This window comes from Saccoglossus kowalevskii, chromosome 9 (genome assembly GCF_978046115.1).
Source record: "Saccoglossus kowalevskii chromosome 9, keSacKowa6.1, whole genome shotgun sequence".
In the NCBI taxonomy this organism is placed as follows: Eukaryota; Metazoa; Hemichordata; class Enteropneusta; family Harrimaniidae; genus Saccoglossus; species Saccoglossus kowalevskii.
The window spans coordinates 26857697-26877880 of NC_140649.1; the positions used below are offsets into that span (position 1 = coordinate 26857697).

Consider the following 20184-nt stretch of genomic DNA (forward strand, 5'->3'; position numbering starts at 1 on the left):
ATCTGTTGTCCCAGCCAGACGGCACTCAACCGATGAGCCCCGCGCTATTCCATATTCATGCCTGGAGGCTGTCAATACAATTGTGCAAGCACTAGGCTTTTCTGCAGAGTTGTCCAAGTTCTTCTCTTTGGCACAGTCGGACGGCACCAGACGTTTGTACGAATCCAGACGGCAACTGTACATTGATTGGTGTGAGAGAAGGAAGATTGATCATCTCAGCCCCTCTATTACCTAGCAAGGTAGCCGATTTTTTTTCCAATATTTATTTGATCAAGAAAAATCTATATCGACAATTCTTGGATATCAGTCAGTTTTATTCCCAGTTTTATCAGATTCTGCTAGACTGAAACTGGCTTTGAGTTCTATTATGATACAACTGTTTTTAGTCTTTGAGCTTGAAGGGGCCATGCGCCAGGGGGCTAGCGAATCCTCCTGACTGGGACTTGTCGTTGGTTTTAATGGCGTTACGACATCCCCCCTTCAAGCCTATGGAGAAGGCGAACATGTACAGTACAGTAATCATTTCGCCCAACCTCCCGCCCGCTTCCGGATTTCGATCGCTTTTTTTTCGCTTGCTTTGTTCAATTCGACCGGATAATTTCTGTTTTTTTTCAACCGCGCAAATCAGGAAGTATGTGCTTGCTCGCACGCTCACCTGACAGTGTAACCGCCTGCATTTACAGTTTATTACCTATTGTTTCATGTAAAGAGGGTATCAATAATTTAAAAAATAAAGGGATGAAAGCTCTCTTTGCTTTGAAATGCAAACTCGGTTATGACAACTCACTAAACATACCCCTCCAACTATCTTTATTTGACAAACTGATAAGACCAATTATTGTATATGGTAGTGATGTTTGGGGTGATGAAAGCACAACCAAGTCTGCAATTGAGGATGTCCATCTTTTATTTTGTCGGTTCATTCTTGGTCTCTCAAAATTCACACCAAAAATGGCTGTTTATGGTGAGCTAGGAAGGTACCCCATTGACTGTTTTATCAAGAAACAACAACTTAAATATTTCAACCGGGTAAAAACTCTGATAATACATTACTAAGAGAAGCCTACTTAGTAAATAAGAATGTAAAAAGTAAATGGTTTACAAGTGTAGAAACCCTCATGCAAGTTATAGATGTTGTCACCATTGTAAACTCAAGTGAAAAAATAATTAAGAAAAATTTAGACTTTATTCATAAAAAAATAAACAAATCATTTGAGAACCAATGGATCTTAGACATGCATAATGATAATAGAAAACAAACCTTGGCTAAAAACAAACTAAGAACATACAGACTTTTCAAACAAGATTTAAAAATTGAAAATTACCTAATTAATATGCAGAACCATGGTCTTAGAAGGTTAATTGCAAAATTCAGGACAAGCAACCATGACCTTAAAATTGAGAAAGGCAGACATAATAATGTGCCGCTTGATAAAAGAACATGTGATATGTGCAGCCAAAATATAGTTGAGGATGAGCAACATTTTGTAATGAAATGTCCAGCTTACAGTCACCATAGGGACAAATTATTCCTGACTGCACAAAATAAAATTCCAAATTTTGATAAAGAAAATAGTCAGAATAAATTCATTTTGATTATGGCAAACCATACTCTAGCACCAGCCTTAGCTGTCTTCTTAAAAAACAGCTATGGAACAAAACAGCAACAACTATCAGTGTATTAGGCCACATTTTGTGTTCATTCCATATTTTGTATTCACCATTGGCTGCAAATTGTCTTTATTGTTTTTGACTTGTTTTTTTTTTTTTTAGAAAAGTTTTTATTTTTTGTTTTCTTTTTTAGATTGTAGTTTTTTTTAAATTTCTTTCTGTAAGACCCTTTTTATCCTTTCCTAAGGATTTTATGCGTCTAATAAAAAATATTAAATATTGTAAAGTGTAATATTTTTGTTTCTATGATGTTAAAAGAAGAATACAATCAGAAATTTGTAGAACGACCGTTGAAAAAATACAGTGGACCACACTGCCATATAAAAATGGTAATAATACATACGCGTAGTAATAATGTCCACCACAAACAAGATCGAACCAAACATGTGATATCAAATACGTCACTGACACAGACACAACTATTATGAAATAAAACCATCTATATTTGGTGGAGAGCGAAAAATGTCTACTTTAGAGTACAGTATTTGTCAAGTAACCGTGTGTAGGGTGATGGTTGCCAAGTTGTAGTTATGTAAATCTGTGGCACCTATAACAATTGAAGAATATCTGCAGGAATAGTAAGACTGTGAAAAAAAAACGACCAATCGATTGTTATAGAATGACCATACTGTACAATTTGTCAAACAAATACAATACTTGCAAATGTCTGGTGACGTTCCAGACGAGCCGATGAACAAGCAGTTAAGTTGTACGCTTCCACGACCGTTCAACAATGCACCGTAAAATGGTGATATTCGAAGCAGGTTTGCCTTACCCATAACAGACAAACATGCGCTTCTCACTGCCCCTAGACACCTTGGTGCGGTCACGGTACCAACTCAGAGTTCGAACAGGACATAGAATCTGTTCTTGACGGCCCTCCTTGCCCACTATTTTTTTTATATTATTATTATAGGATTGATCTCATATTCAAACACCTGGGTCAAACCTGGGTTAACCCAGTCTGCCCTTGCTAGCCCTAATCAGACCTACTAGACCTACAATATGCAAATTAGTAGTAGGTTTGAACCTAACCTCCGGATTAACTGCCCATTAACACCCCCACTGAAAACAAACAACAGAGAACAAAGAAGACAGACCTAGGGAAACCTAGGTTTTTCTTACAATACTGTTTCAGCCTGGTTTCAGTAGGAAAAAAAATAAGATGTATACTATGGAGCTCCATGTTCATACTGAGTGTTATATTTTGAAGTGTTAAGAATTACAGCAGCGATTTTTCTATTTACATCTATTTACATCATGTCATTTATAAGTGTGATGAAAAGTTTATTTATTTATTTCTGTGATTGGTAATAATAATCAGTTTCCCACAACTTACATTTTGGTTTGTACCAGATACAATTGTTATTCAATTTATCTGGAATTAATTACAGACGTGATGGTTTGTTATATTTTGTCATTGAATGTGAATCAAGTGATACCATAGACACTCTCTATTGTGATATATATGGTGAATTAATGTTTGAAACAGAACAGGGAAAAAATGCACTAGAATTTTAATGAGCAGCTTCTTAGGATAAATTACTTGGCACAGTCAGTAAAATATGTTTATCCATTATATATTTTGATTAGACGCATAAAATCCTTAGGAAAGGATAAAAAGGGTCTTACAGAAAGAAATTAAAAAAAAAACAAAAAAACTACAATCTAAAAAAGAAACAAAAAATAAAAACTTTTCTAAAAAAAAAAAAAAAAAAAAAAAAAACAAGTCAAAAACAAAAAAATACAATTTGCAGCCAATGGTGAATACAGAATATAGAATGAACACAGAATGTGGCCTAATACACTGATAGTTGTTGCTGTTTTGTTCCATAGCTGTTTTTTAAGAAGACAGCTAAGGCTGGTGCTAGAGTATGGTTTGCCATAATCAAAATGAATTTATTCTGACTATTTTCTTTATCAAAATTTGGAATTTTATTTTGTGCAGTCAGGAATAATTTGTCCCTATGGTGACTGTAAGCTGGACATTTCATTACAAAATGTTGCTCATCCTCAACTATATTTTGGCTGCACATATCACATGTTCTTTTATCCAGCCGCACATTATTATGTCTGCCTTTCTCAATTTTAAGGTCATGGTTGCTTGTCCTGAATTTTGCAATTAACCTTCTAAGACCATGGTTCTGCATATTAATTAGGTAATTTTCAATTTATAAATCTTGTTTGAAAAGTCTGTATGTTCTTAGTTTGTTTTTAGCCAAGGTTAGTTTTCTATTATCATTATGCATGTCTAAGATCCATTGGTTCTCAAATGATTTGTTTATTTTTTTATGAATAAAGTCTAAATTTTTCTTAATTATTTTTTCACTTGAGTTTACAATGGTGACAACATCTAAATCTTGCATGAGGGTTTCTACACTTGTAAACCATTTACTTTTTACATTCTTGTTAACTAAGTAGGCTTCTCTTAGTAATGTGTTATCAGAGTTTGTTACCCGGTTGAAATATTTAAGTTGTTGTTTCTTGATAAAACAGTCAATGGGGTACCTTCCTAGCTCACCATAAACAGCCATTTTTGGTGTGAATTTTGAGAGACCAAGAATGAACCGACAAAATGAAAGATGGACATCCTCAATTGCAGACTTAGTTGTGCTTTCATCACCCCAAACATCACTACCATATACAATAATTGGTCTTATCAGTTTGTCAAATAAAGATAGTTGGAGGGGTATGTTTAGTGAGTTGTCATAACCGAGTTTGCAAAGCAAAGAGAGCTTTCATCCCTTTATTTTTTAAATTATTGATACCCTCTTTATGTTTGCCATTAGCACTTATAGTTATACCCAGGTAATTAATTTGCTTAACTATGACAATTTCTTTTTCAGCGAAGAAGAATATATTATTGCTCAGGGCTCTGTTTGATTTATTGAATACAATAACCTTTGTTTTCTCTGTATTAACAGCCAGGCGCCATTTTGACCTATATATTTTTAAGTTGCCTAAACAGTTTTGTAGCCCCCTAGCAGATTTGTTTTCGTACATGTTTTTTATTATTTCAAACATTTTACCTGATATGCCATTTTTATGGAGTTTGAAATAGAGACCATTATGCCACACACTGTCAAACGCCTTTCTAAAATCTATGAAGCAAGCATAGATTTTGTTAGACTTGGAGGTTATGATATCTTTTGAATGGCTATTATTATAGAGATATTTTTGTACAATTGTTTTTAATATAAAGAGATTGTCTGTGGTCCTGCAGTTTTTCCTAAAACCGAATTGATGCTTTGAAATAATATTTTGTTTGTCCAAGTATGCTATTAGCCTAGTGTTCAGGATACTGGTAAACAGTTTTCCTAAGCAGCTAGATACTGCAATCCCTCTGTAATTATTAGGAATTGTCTTGGACCCTGACTTATGAATAGGAACGACTAAGCTCGTGTTCCAACTGGCTGGAAAAATGCCTGAATTATATATATGACTAAACAATTTTTGAAGCCCTTCAAGAATGTAGAATTCACCATATTTAAACATTTCATTACAGAGCTCGTCCTCCCCTGATGTTTTATTTAGTTTAAGTTGATTAATTGCTTTTTTGATTTCAGGTATAGTGATTTGGGCATTTAAATCATTTTTGCTGTTTGTTTTGTTTTCAACAGTCCAATCAGTTTGACTAGTTTCATTTAAATTGTTTTTATTAAGGCGATTTGTTTCTAAATCAGTTGATAGACTGTTATTGTTTAAAAGCTTTTTAAAGTAAGACAGCCATTCATTGGGCTCAATTGAATTGTTGTTGTTATCTAAACAATCTGAGTTTAAGTCTCGTAACAGCTTCCAAAATTTTGATGTTCACCTTCCGAATCATTTAGCTTTGATAACTGGTGCTGTTTTAAGTCATATTTTTTCCTTTTAATTAATTTTTTATATTTTTTTTTATGACAAAGTATTTTCCCCTGGTGAACGGATCAAGGGGATATTGCTGAAACAATTTGCTAGCAGATTTAAGTTCATTTCGAATTTCCCAGCATTCTCTATCAAACCATAATTTGGTTTCTCTTTTTTTCTTTTTTCTAATTTTGGGTGTTATTTTTTTGACAGTTTTGTCCACGACTGATGACAGCAAAGCACTAAATTCTGTAACAACATCATCACAATTGTTTGAATCAATTTTGTTTATAATGTCGCTAATTTCGTTTTCTTTAGCAATTTCAAGAAGTTGCCTATATTTTAGTTTTGCTTCACTGTCCCAGATGTATTTTGCTGGTAGTGGTTTCATGTTCATTTTGACTTCACGTTTTTTTATGTTAATATTGTTAATATCAATTTTAAAAGACAGAGACAGTGATATGGGGCAGTGGTCTGAGATGCAGGTTAGGTCATGCACTTTGAGATACTGAACATTTTCAAAAATAAAAGTAGATGTGATTGCATAATCAACGGTACTGCACCCATTTGCTGTGTAGCAGGTGTATTTACCAGATGAATCACCAATGGTGTGCCCATTGAGAATAATCAAGTTACTGTCCATGCAAAGCTCAATTAATTTTCTACCAAATTTGTTAGTGTTTGTTTTTGCTTTGTTATCCATGCTACGTCTTTCTCTAAAGTTGTCAGCGATATAGTTAAGAGGGAGGGGAATATTATTTTCTTCATTTACTAAATCATTAATTAAGCCAACTCTAGAGTTGAAATCACCTAACAGGATAACATCTCCTTTAGCAGAGACATGTGCTATATCCCTCTCAAGCAGTAAGAATTTATCACTTTCATTATTTTTATAAATAGAAGAGTTTTCTGGTGGTATATATATGCAGCCAATATATAAATCACTGCTACGGTTAAATAGCTTTTTATCAATTTTACACCAGAGAATATCATTTATATTATTTTCTGTGTTAATTCTAGTGATGAAATGTTTAAATTTGTCCTTGAACAAAACAGCAACTCCACCCCTCCTACATTTTGATGTGTTATTTCCAGACTGTCTATCTTTACGGATTATTTCATAATTATCTAAGACAGCTGGGAGAGAAACTTGGGTTATATCACTATTCAACCAGGTCTCCTGAATACAAATAAAATCTAATGGAGAAATAAAGTTAATAAACTCATGATCCTGGCTCTTATTTTGGATGCCATTTACATTCCAACTACCTAACTTAAAGTAGGGCAGTGCGTTGCTATGAAAAATTCTCATACTTTTTAAATCGAATTCAGGGGGACTAAAAGGAAAAAAAGCTTTAGTATATATATAAAAAAAATATTTCGGAAAACAATATTCAATGAGTGTTAGTATAGATATCAAAAAAACTAGAAAATACTAATAAAAAAAAAACGCTAAGGACACAAGAGTATGTGAACTTGTCGTAGCAATCAATAAAAAACTAAAGTGCAATCAAATGCATAAAAAAAAAAAAAAGACTATTGGCGTGACAACTACACAGTCAGTTACCAACAGTACTTGTGTACTATTATGAAAAGAAAAGAAAAACAAAACAAAAACGGTTCTGTTGAAAGTACACCCTTGTATGATTGCAAGAGTGGAAAGACAACAATTACTAATCAAACGTTTTCAACGGTAACTTTGGATGTAAAACGGAAATTAAAATTCAAAATCAACTGGTTCTACCAGTTGGAAATTTGCTTTGTAAAACGGTGAAGTACCTGTTTTATATTCAAAATGAGTTCATAAAGTTCATGAATTTCAGGAACTGTGAGAACAAGGCTGGGTTGTCGTTATTTTCTATAGGCATGTTATTCCACGACTTGCTATGACCAGACTTTCTTGGAAGTGTTGGTTGAGGGCGTCCTTCATTATGGTTTCTCTGCTGTCTATACCCGGGTCTTCCAAGGTTTTCCCGATACCGGTTTGGACTATTCCCATTAAATCTATCATACTTCGTCTTGGTAGTGTTGTCATGAGATTTAGCAACGTGATACTTCTGTATCTTTCTCGGGCGAATCACAAGTTTTATGTCACGAACTAGACGAGCGACTTCGCTGCTGTTAATGTGTACGCCATCTTCTTCATACAAATTACGCGACTTTGAGAGAACGTCGTGTTCAATAACAGTTATAGCGTGAATCTCTTTGAGTAGTGAATTGAAGTGTGCAATTTTCCTATTCAGAATAGTGTTGTTGTCCTGGCGGTGTAATATTTCCGAAAAAATAATCTTGGCGTTTGGCAAATTTGTGTTGACTATTTTGATTATTTCCATGACGAAATTACGGCAATTTTCAGGCGAGGTACCGTCTTTCAAGTCATTAGTACCTAGGTGTATTATAATTTCATCTACCGTAGTCGATTGTACTTTGTTTAAATCATGGCTAGCCTTTCTCAGAGTAGATATGCGTAGATGGTCAGCCTGTGTGCGGGGGAAAAAACGGCGAATTGAAATGTCACGAGTTAACGAGTCACCAATGAGTAGTTTCTTTACTTCTGTGCTATTATTATTCAATGGCTTATTTTTTAGGTATATGTCCTTTGATTTATTTTCCTGGTTGCTAGGGGTATTGATGTCTTTGTGTTCTACAGCTACGATATGGTTATCTGTGTCGCTGGTGGTGGCTATGTTAGTAAGATTACTTTGTTCTTCAGTCTCATTCGCAAGTTCGGCTGGAAAACTGTTGGATGTAATTAAAACAAAATCACCACGACTTTGTTGTTTACTGGCCAAGTGTTTACGTTTTGGTGAAACGTAATCTGAATCGGCCATCGAAACAGCGTAAGATTTGTCGGACTCACCATGTGGTTCCGGTTCTTTATCTTTATCGTGTACGGTCAAGTATTCAGTGTCGATGTTGTCAGCCTTTGTGTTTAATTTCCTTTCAACTTCTACCAACCTCTCTTCAAACATTTTTTTCATTCTGTCTTCTGTGCAACTAGCTTGTTCTTTTATCCTTTCTTCTACTTTGGTAGAAAGATCCCTCATCTCTTTATCAACGGCGGTATGTAGTGCAAGCATTTTGTTGTCAATAAGTTCGTAGACCATGGTGAATGATTTGTTCAGCTTATCGATTTCCGCTGCCATATTTGCATTTTCCGATCGCATCAAATCCATTGTTTCTTTCACTTCATTCATGGTCTGTGTATTTATACGTTTTCCTTCGTTACATTGGTCTACAACCTCAGTAAATTTCTCTTCTAAAAGATGTATACTCTCATCATAGTTTCTATTTTTTTCGTCAACTGCTTTGAGATGTTCAGCGATGATAGACTGGGGAGAAATACATTGTCGTCGTGGAGGGGTAAGTTCGACAACGTCGTGTAGAGTTTGAGCAAATATGTTTTTTTCGTTGTCTTTATCGTTATTTACCTTACTACTGTGGCTGACATCGTTGTTTGAAACTATTTCAGTATCAAAACGTTTCAGTTCTGTCTCTGAATGATCGCTGTCACTGTCGCATTGTTGAATTTGGTTCTGGCAGTCTTCATTTCTTTTCTTTGTAAGTACAGGACTGATCGCGGCTAAAAATCTCTCGGCATCTTCCCTTGACTTGAAACCTTTAAAAAGGGCACTTGGGAATTCATCTATATTTTTGTGACACTCATCCCAACTGTCGTAAATACCGGTAGTTCTACCTTTTGCTACTGCGTAAAACTTACGTTTCCCGTTTTTCTTTGTCTGTTGTTTTCTTTGTTCCATTGTCAGTTTCAATTCATCGTCGTCGTATAAGAAATCAGGATCGCGTAGCTCGCGGCGAATTCGTCGTGTTTCTGCCATTTTTTCACAATAGTATCTTCAATAGTTCATCAATCAATAGAAATAAACTGGGTTGTAGACCTCCAAAGTTACCGCTTTGAAAATGTAAAATTTACGGAGCGATGTAATGTTGCGTCATTCCAAGATGGCGTCTTATATATTAAGCGAACTGGTACATTTTGTCCGCAACAAGTACGGTCAGTTTTGTGCCCATGTCAGTCCATAAATTCATAGAACACATTTTTTGGTTAAGATTGTAAAGTCTGTGAGACTGCGAGTTATATGATGATATGATATTAAATCGATAATGGCAACATTGTTTTTTACGAAGGCATCTGAAAACCACAGTCCCTCTATCACTGTGTGAAAACTAAAGTCGGGGCTAACGCTACGACTCCGGCGCTACGACCACCGTAACATTGTCAACTGACGGCATTGCGGGGAAATTACGGGTATTTACCGCTGCCGATATCTTACTTTTCTGTGACAAAATGCACACATTTCGAACCCCCGGTTAATTAAAAATAAACGATTATTTTAGAAAATACATCGAAGTACAGTGCTTTGAGGGACTGTGGGTGAAGTAGGCAGCGAGGTGTTGTTTTTAAATTCACCGCAGAAAATCATGCACTCAACGCAGCCATCTTGGTTACCTCAATCAGAATTTCTCCTTGTCACCCAGCATGCATCGATTGCGATATCGCAACGTGCACTGTGTCGCCTTGGGCGACGGTCTTGGGTACAAGGCACTCTATGAATAAGGTATTTTCAGAGGTCAGGGTTCGTTTTTTATAAGCAGTCTCGTCTGCAGATGAATAGCCTTAAATAATCAGCGCGAGTCCATTTAATTTAATTTTCTGTTTTGATACTTCGTGTCACTGAATAAGAAAAACTGCAAAGCGAAATAAATTTTCATGGCGTACGCTGCATTTGTTTTTACGGATTTTGCGATGACGCACTCCTGAAAGAACTGTTTGTATCAACAAATGTTCGTCTTCTGACACTTATTAGCTGTCAGAGATGCATATCAATTGTCCAGTCCAATGAAAAGTCTGATTCACGTTCTCTGCTCAATTTGCGACTCGAGCATAACAGTTTATCAAAACAAAAAATTTATTCAGCACGCTGTTCACCGATATATGATATATATTTTTTAGGCAAGACACACGGTAAAATGACTACTGTACACCAATAAATTGACACATTTTACAGACAACTATCTAGTCTTCAAAAAGCAATGTAAACTCTGTCAATCCTAAAAATAAACAACAGCTTGAATGAGGTGTGAATGAGATCGGTTCGAACCGCAGTTTTTATGCAAATTCCTGCGGTCGTCCTGAACCGCACTGTCTATTGTTTAAACTTCCAAACCGCAAAACTGGGTTTTGTTCAGGCGGTTTAGGGCGGTTTGGGTTTTCGTAGGTTTGACCCGCATGTTTGAATATGAGATCACCCGTAAGTTAGTCAGGCGTGGGATGACAATTGGCTCAGGATCACGCCCTGGGAATGATTCTTAGCAAGAAAGCCCAGCCGAGTCTTCAAAATAACTTGTGAGTTCATAAGGATGCACATCTGTCACTAATTGGCTTTGATGTCTGGGGCCTTGCTCGAGCAGGTGCTTCGAGCATGATTCTGGAGATCTCAGAATGTCTTCATTAACTATTACCTGAGAGACCTCCAAGCGCTGGAGGAGGGTCTCCACAGGTTGGGTCCAGTGGTGACGGGTCAGACAGTGTTCATTGACCCAGCCCGCACCACCAAGGGGCCCTATGCGTGAAAGCGTTAGCGCGATAGTGTCTTTAACCGAAACCAGCTTCTTTGCTTGACGCTGCGCTTCGCTGACGCTTCGTTCGGCGCTATAGAACCCCAGCAATACACTGTTTTTGATGCATTAGAATTGTTGGGGCCCTATTTTATTGTTTAGCCGGCCGGCTTTAGTAAGCCTCCCTAAATTGGGGGGCCTACTCTTGAGGCACCCGGTCCCTGAAGAGTCGCCCAGGTGTATCCCAGGACAAGACTGGTTGTTAGTGGGTAGCTTTAGATTTCTCTCAGTTTTTGACCTTTCTTCTTTGTGTTGAAAAATATACATTTCAGCCGTCGGAGCTTCCCCACCTCCGGTGAGCGTGCGCTACTCTGCCTAACGAGTAATAAATGGAATTTATTATTTCCACTGATGTACATAGTAAACTATTAGGGTTGTACAAACCATGATACCTACCAGAAAGTCTGTGGAAAATGCCCACCTCCCCACAAGCTTTCGGCGACCCGTTGGTACAGCGGAAACATTTGTGAGAATGAACGGATCGCAAGAAGCGTCCTGAGGGTGACCCTTCAGGAGAGGCCTTTTTTCTATAGGGAATGATACCCTAGGGTGTTCTTTGTATACCCGGGTATATTCCATAATTGTTTCCATTCGGGGCTGTAATCTGTAGTTAAGCCTACAAGTAATAAATGGAATTTATTATTTCCACAGACTTTTTGGTAGGTATGATTAGGTAAACAAACGGGTTTGTACAACCCTAATAATTTGTATGAATTGTCATGTTAGAAAAGACACTGTCTAATTGCTAGTCACTCACTGTCTTTCAGACAAAACAATGTTCATCTTCCCTACAATCAACCAATAACTCATCTCATCTCACCTCAACTACTGCTAAAGATACGCTGTACACAATATATTTGCTCACACTGCTTACAATATATAAAGTACCGGTACATGTAAAAGAACATGTCGTTATACTGTAAGGCTTCATATGTTAATTCCATATATTGCGTGAATTGTTTGGTTATCTTTGTTATCTTCCACCAAGATATAGAGCACCACTCAGTCTGTGTTAATCACATTTCTTGTTTTGGCCATCTACTGCCAGCTAAGTAGGGCAATTGTTTGATATTTAACTGTTGTAGGCTCTCAATTTCCCTAGAATTAGTCTTCACTGTGTCACTCTTTTCTGGACTTCTTGTATGTTTTTGCAGTGGACAAGATCAATGTAACCTTTCATGGCCAAATCCTATCATGTCTATTAATTCAAGTAATAATATGACAAGTAGTAGTACATTGTCAAAGTCCTGTCTTACAGATCCAAATAATACTATTATAATAATAATACCACTATAAACAATCAATCATAGTCAAAGTAAAAATCTTGCTTGTAAAATTTACGGAATGAGGGAATACTACTGACTTTCAGTTTCATACCCTCTGTAAAACCATACGGCAGAACACCAAGCAAAGCACAGGTTAAATATGTTTCACTGTACATTTATTTGTCGTAACAAATCATAACATCAACAACTGATACACTGATTCAAAGGCAAACTGAAGTAATAACACCATAACAAATTATACTGACATCTCTATCTATACTGTCACAAGTTTTGTTTTGTTTCTTATATGGATATAGCGGTAATCCAATTATACACAGTAGTTACGAGGTAACTGTATTCAAAAGGCACTCTTGTAATTGACCTGATATTGTTTATGCAAATGAAGCAATCTGATTAGCGACTCGCTACGAGTATAAATTAATTTAAACTCACCATGGCCTGTCTAAAACTGGTACTACACATATAGGGTTGGTTGCTACATCAAGGAAATGATTCACACCACAGTATTCAAGCGAAGTGAGCAAACATCACTCCTCAACTGACTAAAACGATGGGTTTATAGATAGATAGATAGATAGATAGATAGATAGATAGATAGATAGATAGATAGATAGATAGATAGATAGATATTTTATTTGACACAAAATTTAGCATGAATGAAAAAAACATACAATAAATCAATGGTCAAGAAAAACACAAATAAAACAATAGACTAAACTAAAGCTTAGAAATAAAATCAATAAATTTTCCCAAGTAATTGACAATGAAGCTATCTTTAGTGCCTAGCAAGCACTTGAATTTCTCATGAGTTGATAACTTGCAAATGTTATCATCATAAATTGCTAATTCAGCTTCAAATTTAGTACGAGCTTGTACAATCTGACTATTTTTACATGTGAGTAATACATGAAATTCATCCCCAATAGCCTGTTCATTACATAGAAAACAAAACCTTTGCTCTGGAGGTGTTTTATTATATCTAAGTTTTTCAATTGGCAACGCGTGAGAAGAAATGCGAAACTTAGTGAAGCTGACCCTGTGTTGCACATTTTTGATTTGTTCTAAATATGGTTCAAATTCAAAATTTTGTTTAAACTTGTTAAAAGTACGTAGCTTATTCTTTTCTGGTTTAAATACCGTTGGCAACCAGACTTTATTATAGTAAACTTGTTTGAATTTGGTTTTGAATTCTATAGTGTTAGATTCATCGCTAATTTTAGTTAATGTGAATAATCTTTTAACAAATGCTGTCCATGAATTACCGTTCATTTTATTGTCAGTATTAAAAGCACAGTCCAGAAGATGATTATGTTTAATTGATTTTAGCCTTTCATAATACTTCAATGTTTGTGAACTAATGTCAATAATGAGAGGATAGCTACCAAGTTCAGCTCTAGTTGCTGCATTGCTGGCCTTATTATTAACACCTAAAATCTGTTTGCAAAGTTTAATGTGGAGTTGTTCAAAGTATGTTTTGTCATTAAACAGACTTTGTATAAAATTGTCTTCAGTTATTTCGTTATTTTTTGTTTTAACAAGTTTGAAAGTAAAAGCCCCCCATATCTCAGATCCATATAATAAAATGGGTATGATTGTACTGCGATATAACTGAATAGCATTTTTTGGCGAAACTATATAATTGTGTAGGCTAAGTGTTTGTTTTAATGCACCTATTGCACGCATTGCTTTTTTGACTACATTATCGATAGCAATTGTAAAATTACCACTACTTTGAAAAGTGATACCTAAGTAGGTATATGTTGGGACAACTTTTACCTGTTGGTCTCCTAAGTAAAATTTGCCATCTATCTTTCTTCCCCTGTTATTAAAAATAATAATTTTAGTTTTGTTAATATTAACTCCAAGTCTCCATTTGATACAGTAGCCTTTAAACAAATTAAGATTATTTTGTAGTCCTGTACTTGTGTTTGAAAAAATGACAATGTCATCTGCAAAAAGTAGGCAATTAATATTGGTGCCATTAAGACTGACAGACTCAGATTTTTTAAGACTGTCAGATAGGTCATTGATGTATATGTTAAATAAAAATAGGCTTAAGTTGCATCCTTGTTTAACACCACTAGATGATACAAATGGTTTGGTGCACCCCTGATCAGTCTTAATAGCATAGCTAGTATTTGAATACATTGATTGAATCAAATTTATACATTTTCCTGTCACTCCTGCTTTCCCTAATTTAAATAATAGCCCTTCACGCCAAACACTATCAAAAGCTTTGCGTAAGTCAACAAAGCAGGCATAAAGATATTTCTTGCCAATGCTATTTGTATATTTATTGATAATTGACTTAAGAATGAAGATGTTGTCTGTTGTCCTCCTATTCTTTCTAAATCCAAATTGAGAATCTTGTAAGAAATTATTATTGTTAAGAACATTTTGAATTCTATTATGAATAATGCTATTAAAAATTTTAGATGTACCATTAGAAAGGGCTATTCCCCTGTAATTATTGATATCTGAAATGTTTCCAGATTTGTGAATAGGGACTATATAACTTGTATTCCACTCTGCTGGAAAACATCCACTTGATAAAATTTGATTGAATAGTTTATTAATACAAGCTAATAGTAATGGGTTATAGCACTTAAACATTTCATTGATAATAGAATCAGGACCTGCTGATTTACCACATTTAGTTTTGTTAATTGCAGTAATGATTTCATTGTTGGTAATTTGTTTATCAAGATCTGGATTACCATTGGATTTTTTGTTCAAGCTGTTGACAAAATATTTAACTTCAGAATCAATCTCTGAATTAGAATTTAATGGTTGAAATTTAATGTTTAACAGTGCTGAAAAATAGTCAGTCCAGTCAGTAGTTTGAATTGGGGGTAAATGATTAGTGCTGTTAGCGCTATTGAACTCTTTAATATTTTTAATAGCCTCCCAAAAATCTTTTGGGTTTTTATTTTCCAAATTCATTAAATGTTGAAGTAACATCGACTTGAATTCATTTTTCTTAAATTTAACTAGTTTTTTGTAGTTTTTGTTCAAGTTTTTTCTCTGTATTCTCATGTTTTGATCAAATGGAAATTTGTCGAGTTGTTTAGAAATATCTTTTAGGCTTTTACGCACTTGATCACTGTTAAACCATTTCTGTTTTTTACGTATACCGCTTTGATTTGTTTTCCTAGTCTTAATTTTAATAAATTTCACAGCTTTATCAGCTGCACTATACATAATGTTATTGAATGCTGGGATAGCTTCATTATTCTGATCTAAAATGTTTTTAAGCAGAAAAGTTTTCATTTTATTAGTTGACTCTTCAGAGTTAAGCTGTGTAATGAAATTAACTTTAGATGTGCTATTCCAAATGTATTTTTTGTATGGATTTAATGCAATGTCATTGCTATTTTTTAGAGTAAAATTAGTCTTGATAGCTAATGATAGTGAGCAGTGGTCTGATACATGACTAAGAGTATTAACTTTTAAATAATTAATCTGTGGCAAAAATGATTTTTGTACAACACAATAATCTACTTGACTCACTCCATTATATTGGAAGCATGTGACTCTTCCTGACAAGTCCCCTATAATACGCCCATTGGCAATAATCATGTCAGTAGTAATACAAAGATTGCATAGGTGATGTCCATACTTATTAACAGTATCCATAGATTGTCTGTTATCATTAATAATATTAGTATATGGAATTTGAATGTCTGACATAATAATTTCCTCTCCTAAAGTATCACTAAGACCAGTAGTCCTAGAGTTAAAATCACCCATTAAACAAATATCCCCATGACAGGAATATTTTAGTGCTTCGTCTGTAATAATATTAAAGATGTCTTCAGCAGCAAGCTCACTGCTATTATAGTATGATGAACCAAGTGGAGGAATATAAGTAATACAAATGTAGAGATCTTTTACTAAACCAAAGAAATCCTTACTGAGTTTAAGCCAAAATGACTCTTTGTATTTGCTTTCAATTTTAGTGATTCCTTTACTGAATTTAGATCTGAAAAGAACCATAATACCTCCAGAGGCTTTACGAGCATTTCTACTTTTCTTTCTGTCAGCCCTAAAATAAGAAAAACCACTAGGAAATCTAAAACAATCACTACTGTCTAACCAAGTTTCTAAAAGACAAATAATATCATGACTAATAATAAAACTAATAAATGATTGATCATAAATACTTGATTTGAGTCCATGAATGTTCCAAGAGGCTACCTTGAGCTGCTCTTTGTATTTTTCCATTTATGAACTAAACGGGTATCCCCATGGTGGATAAGAGAATGGTATTGAAGGAAGATATCTGTTGTATATTTGAGGCAATGACATTGGTCGATCCATGAGTGGTGGTGGTGGTGGAGGTGGTGGCTGTAAGCCATATTGATACCAGTTTGACATTGCCATGTTACTTAGCCTTTGTGGATTTTGAAAAGTTTGTGAATTGTTTTTAGAATTGTTGTCATCTGCAATATAGCTTTGCACGTTTTCATTTGTTGAATTATTGATGATATTAGCTCCTGTTGTTATAGTACTTTGCAATGGTTCATTGTTACTTTGATGAACACTGTTGTCACTAGTCAACATATTGCTGATATTTGGCTCACTGTTATTTCGGTTATTATATACCGCAACTAAAAAAAATTATAATGATTAACTCCTCACATGAATTTGATCTTATGCTAATTATGCTGACTCCATGGTCCTGTATGTTATTATGATCTTGACTGATAGCTGAAAGATATGATTCCAGTCTCTAGTTTAGTGAGAGGGTAAAATACCACACTCCAGCCTAATTTTAGGTTTGCATAAAATTCTGACATCCCAAAACCATTTATATACTCCAAAAAATACACAATACACGCTAACTCATTGGCGTTTTGCAATGTGTTGGCAGCATAATTACATTCCTGCTACCTTCGATGATCCCACCACAGATTGACTGATGTACATAGGTAGGGCCCTAGTATGGCGGGACAGAAAATCACAAACATTGATTTGATTTATGGGCTGTGTACACAAATCATGTTGAGGTTAATATTTCAGATTTATCACTGATAACTGAACATATATTCATTGCTCTAATCCTGGTTTAATTTGATATATCGTGTGACTTGAAGTTTATATTGTAGAAAGTCTTAAGGATGCTGTACACGTTTTTTTGCTTTGAAACTTTTTTGTATTTTTCAATGCTGGACTACAAGGAGCAAACACTCAGTAGGAAAAAAAGTGATTTGGATCTTTTTATAGGGTGCAAAAATCAATTTTTGTTAATTAAAAACAAAAGCACATGTCATTGTTTTGAAAGCTACGTTTTAATCAATCAGCCAATGACATAATAGACAGATAATTTGCATAATAATCACCACCCATAGCAAATATAAACAGTCTCTTGCATTCAGTACAAGCTCAGACTAATAATACAAGTATTAATTTCGTTGAATTTCTCGCTCTTCAAGCAGTCGACTATGAAACCGTCTTGGGGTCGACTATGACAGTGACGAAAGAAAACAAATCCAAAGAAATTTGGAGAAGAACGTCGACAGTATGTAAAGCGATTATTATTAAAATTTAGTGCCTTCCATGATTTTATCGACCAGACCATGGAGGTATAAACAGAAGGTAGAAAATTTGAGCACATGGCAGACTTAGTTTTCATGACCAAATTATGTGTCATGGACTCCGACCACAATGAGTCGGAAGTGAAACACTTGGCCACACCACCATCCCTCAACACGTGGCCACACGTAAAGCCTGAGACAAGCAGCTGTAAGCACCCTTACCCATAACCACCACCCCCACACCTAAATTGTATAGTCCGGCATGCAAGTTGTTGGCGCTTAAATTGACAACATCCCAGCGGTTTGATAGGTTATTTATTAGGGACGCTCAGGGAACCAAAATTGACGATGTAAATCACTCTGGCGACGAACATATTTTATTTATAGGGTATATAACTATTGTGTTTACTCAATGTGACTTGTGTGCTTTGTTTACACAACAGCTTGAGCCAGCAAAAATGGCCGTGTATACACGTTTGGCTCAAGTGAATTTTGGCTCCAATAAACCCTCGGGGTTGAAATCCATTAGGGTTGGGCCCGACGTTGTTCCGACTGTGTATACCGTACATGTTCGCATCAGGCCCAGCTATCGGCCTAAATCACGCCCTCAATCATCTTTAAGTAAACTCTCATTTCATCTATGGCGGAGACAACGTTTGTAATTTCGCGTAATTTCTGGTTTGATGAAGAGGTACGTACCCTAATACTTATTTGGCAGAGTAAAGAAATACTGCGATAGATTGATAGCTCAACAGCAAACAGATGAATGGGGTACGAAATTATACAAACAGATCCAATAGAAATTGAAGAAACTTTTTAAAGACACGATGTTAAGAAGAAGCGGTCATGGTACGGCAACGTATAACCTACTCTTGATCTGTGGGAAGAGCAGTAGTTCGGCTCTAATGCAATGCTGTCATGTAAACATAGCAATGATTTGTCATTACAGTAATTTGGCAATCTATGTAAATTTTTGAGTGTTTCATGGGACCCGACACTGAGACCCGGCATTAGTTAGTAATAACATGTTACTACATTGTTAGCATAATACTTATGTGTCTACTTAATGTTTTTTTTAAACTGATATGTCATCCTGTTTTACTTTACCAGATTGTCCTTCTGGAACATATGGAGCTGGATGTACACAGACATGTCACTGTACTAATGGATGTAATACGAAAGGAGAATGTATTAGCAGTCCTGGTGATTGTGATACAGGATGGAATGGTAATAAGTGTAAAGGTATGACTATGATATCACATCAGATATGTCAGTTTAACAATGGATGTAATTACAAACAGAGAATGTATTAGTAGTCCTAGTGATTGTGATACAGGATGGAGTGGTAATAAGTGTAAAGGTATGGCTATGATATCACATCAGATATGTCAGTTTACAAATGGGTGTAATTACAAAAGGAGAATATATTATCAGTCATGGTGATTGTGATACAGGATGGAGTGGTAATAAGTGTAAAGGTACGACTATGATATAACATCAGATATGTCAGTTTACCAATGGGTGTAATTACAAAAGGAGAATGTATTAGCAGTCCTGGTGATTGTGATACAATATGGAGTGGTAATAAGTGTAAAGGTATGACTATGATATCACATCAGATATGTCAGTTTACCAATGGGTGTAATTACAAAAAGAAAATGTATTAGTAGTCCTGGTGATTGTGATACAGAATGGAGTGGTAATAAGTGTAAAGGTATGGCTATGATATCACATCAGATATGTCAGTTTACCAATGGATGTAATTACAAAAGGAGAATTTATTTGTAGTCCTGGTGATTGTGATACAGGATGGAGTGGTAATAAGTGTAAAGGTATGACTATGATATCACATCAGATATGTCAGTTTACCAATGGGTGTAATTACAAAAGGAGAATGTATTAGCAGTCCTGGTGATTGTGATACAGGATGGAGTGGTAATAAGTGTAAAGGTATGACTATGATATCACATCAGATATGTCAGTTTACCAATGGGTGTAATTACAAAAGGAGAATGTATTAACAGTACTGGTGATTGTGATAGAGGATGGAGTGGTAATAAGTGTAAAGGTATGACTGTGATATCACATCAGATATGTCAGTTTACTACATCACCTACCAGCAAGTCTGTGGAAATAATAAATTTCATTTACAGCCCCAAACAGAAATTATTAGGGAATATACCAGGGTTCACAAAGAACACCCT

General features: G+C 35.3%; 1 protein-coding gene across 3 annotated transcripts in view; it reads left to right on the top strand.

The window, feature by feature from the left end:
* The window catches only part of LOC100375402 (receptor-type tyrosine-protein phosphatase mu-like), a 112209-nt gene that overhangs the window by 50001 nt on the left and 42024 nt on the right, over positions 1-20184 (top strand). For all 3 annotated transcript variants that reach the window (XM_085503360.1, XM_085503361.1, XM_085503362.1), the window contains one exon: positions 19091-19222. In XM_085503360.1, the coding sequence (XP_085359486.1) occupies positions 19091-19222 (132 nt within the window). The remainder of the gene's footprint in view (positions 1-19090; positions 19223-20184) is intronic.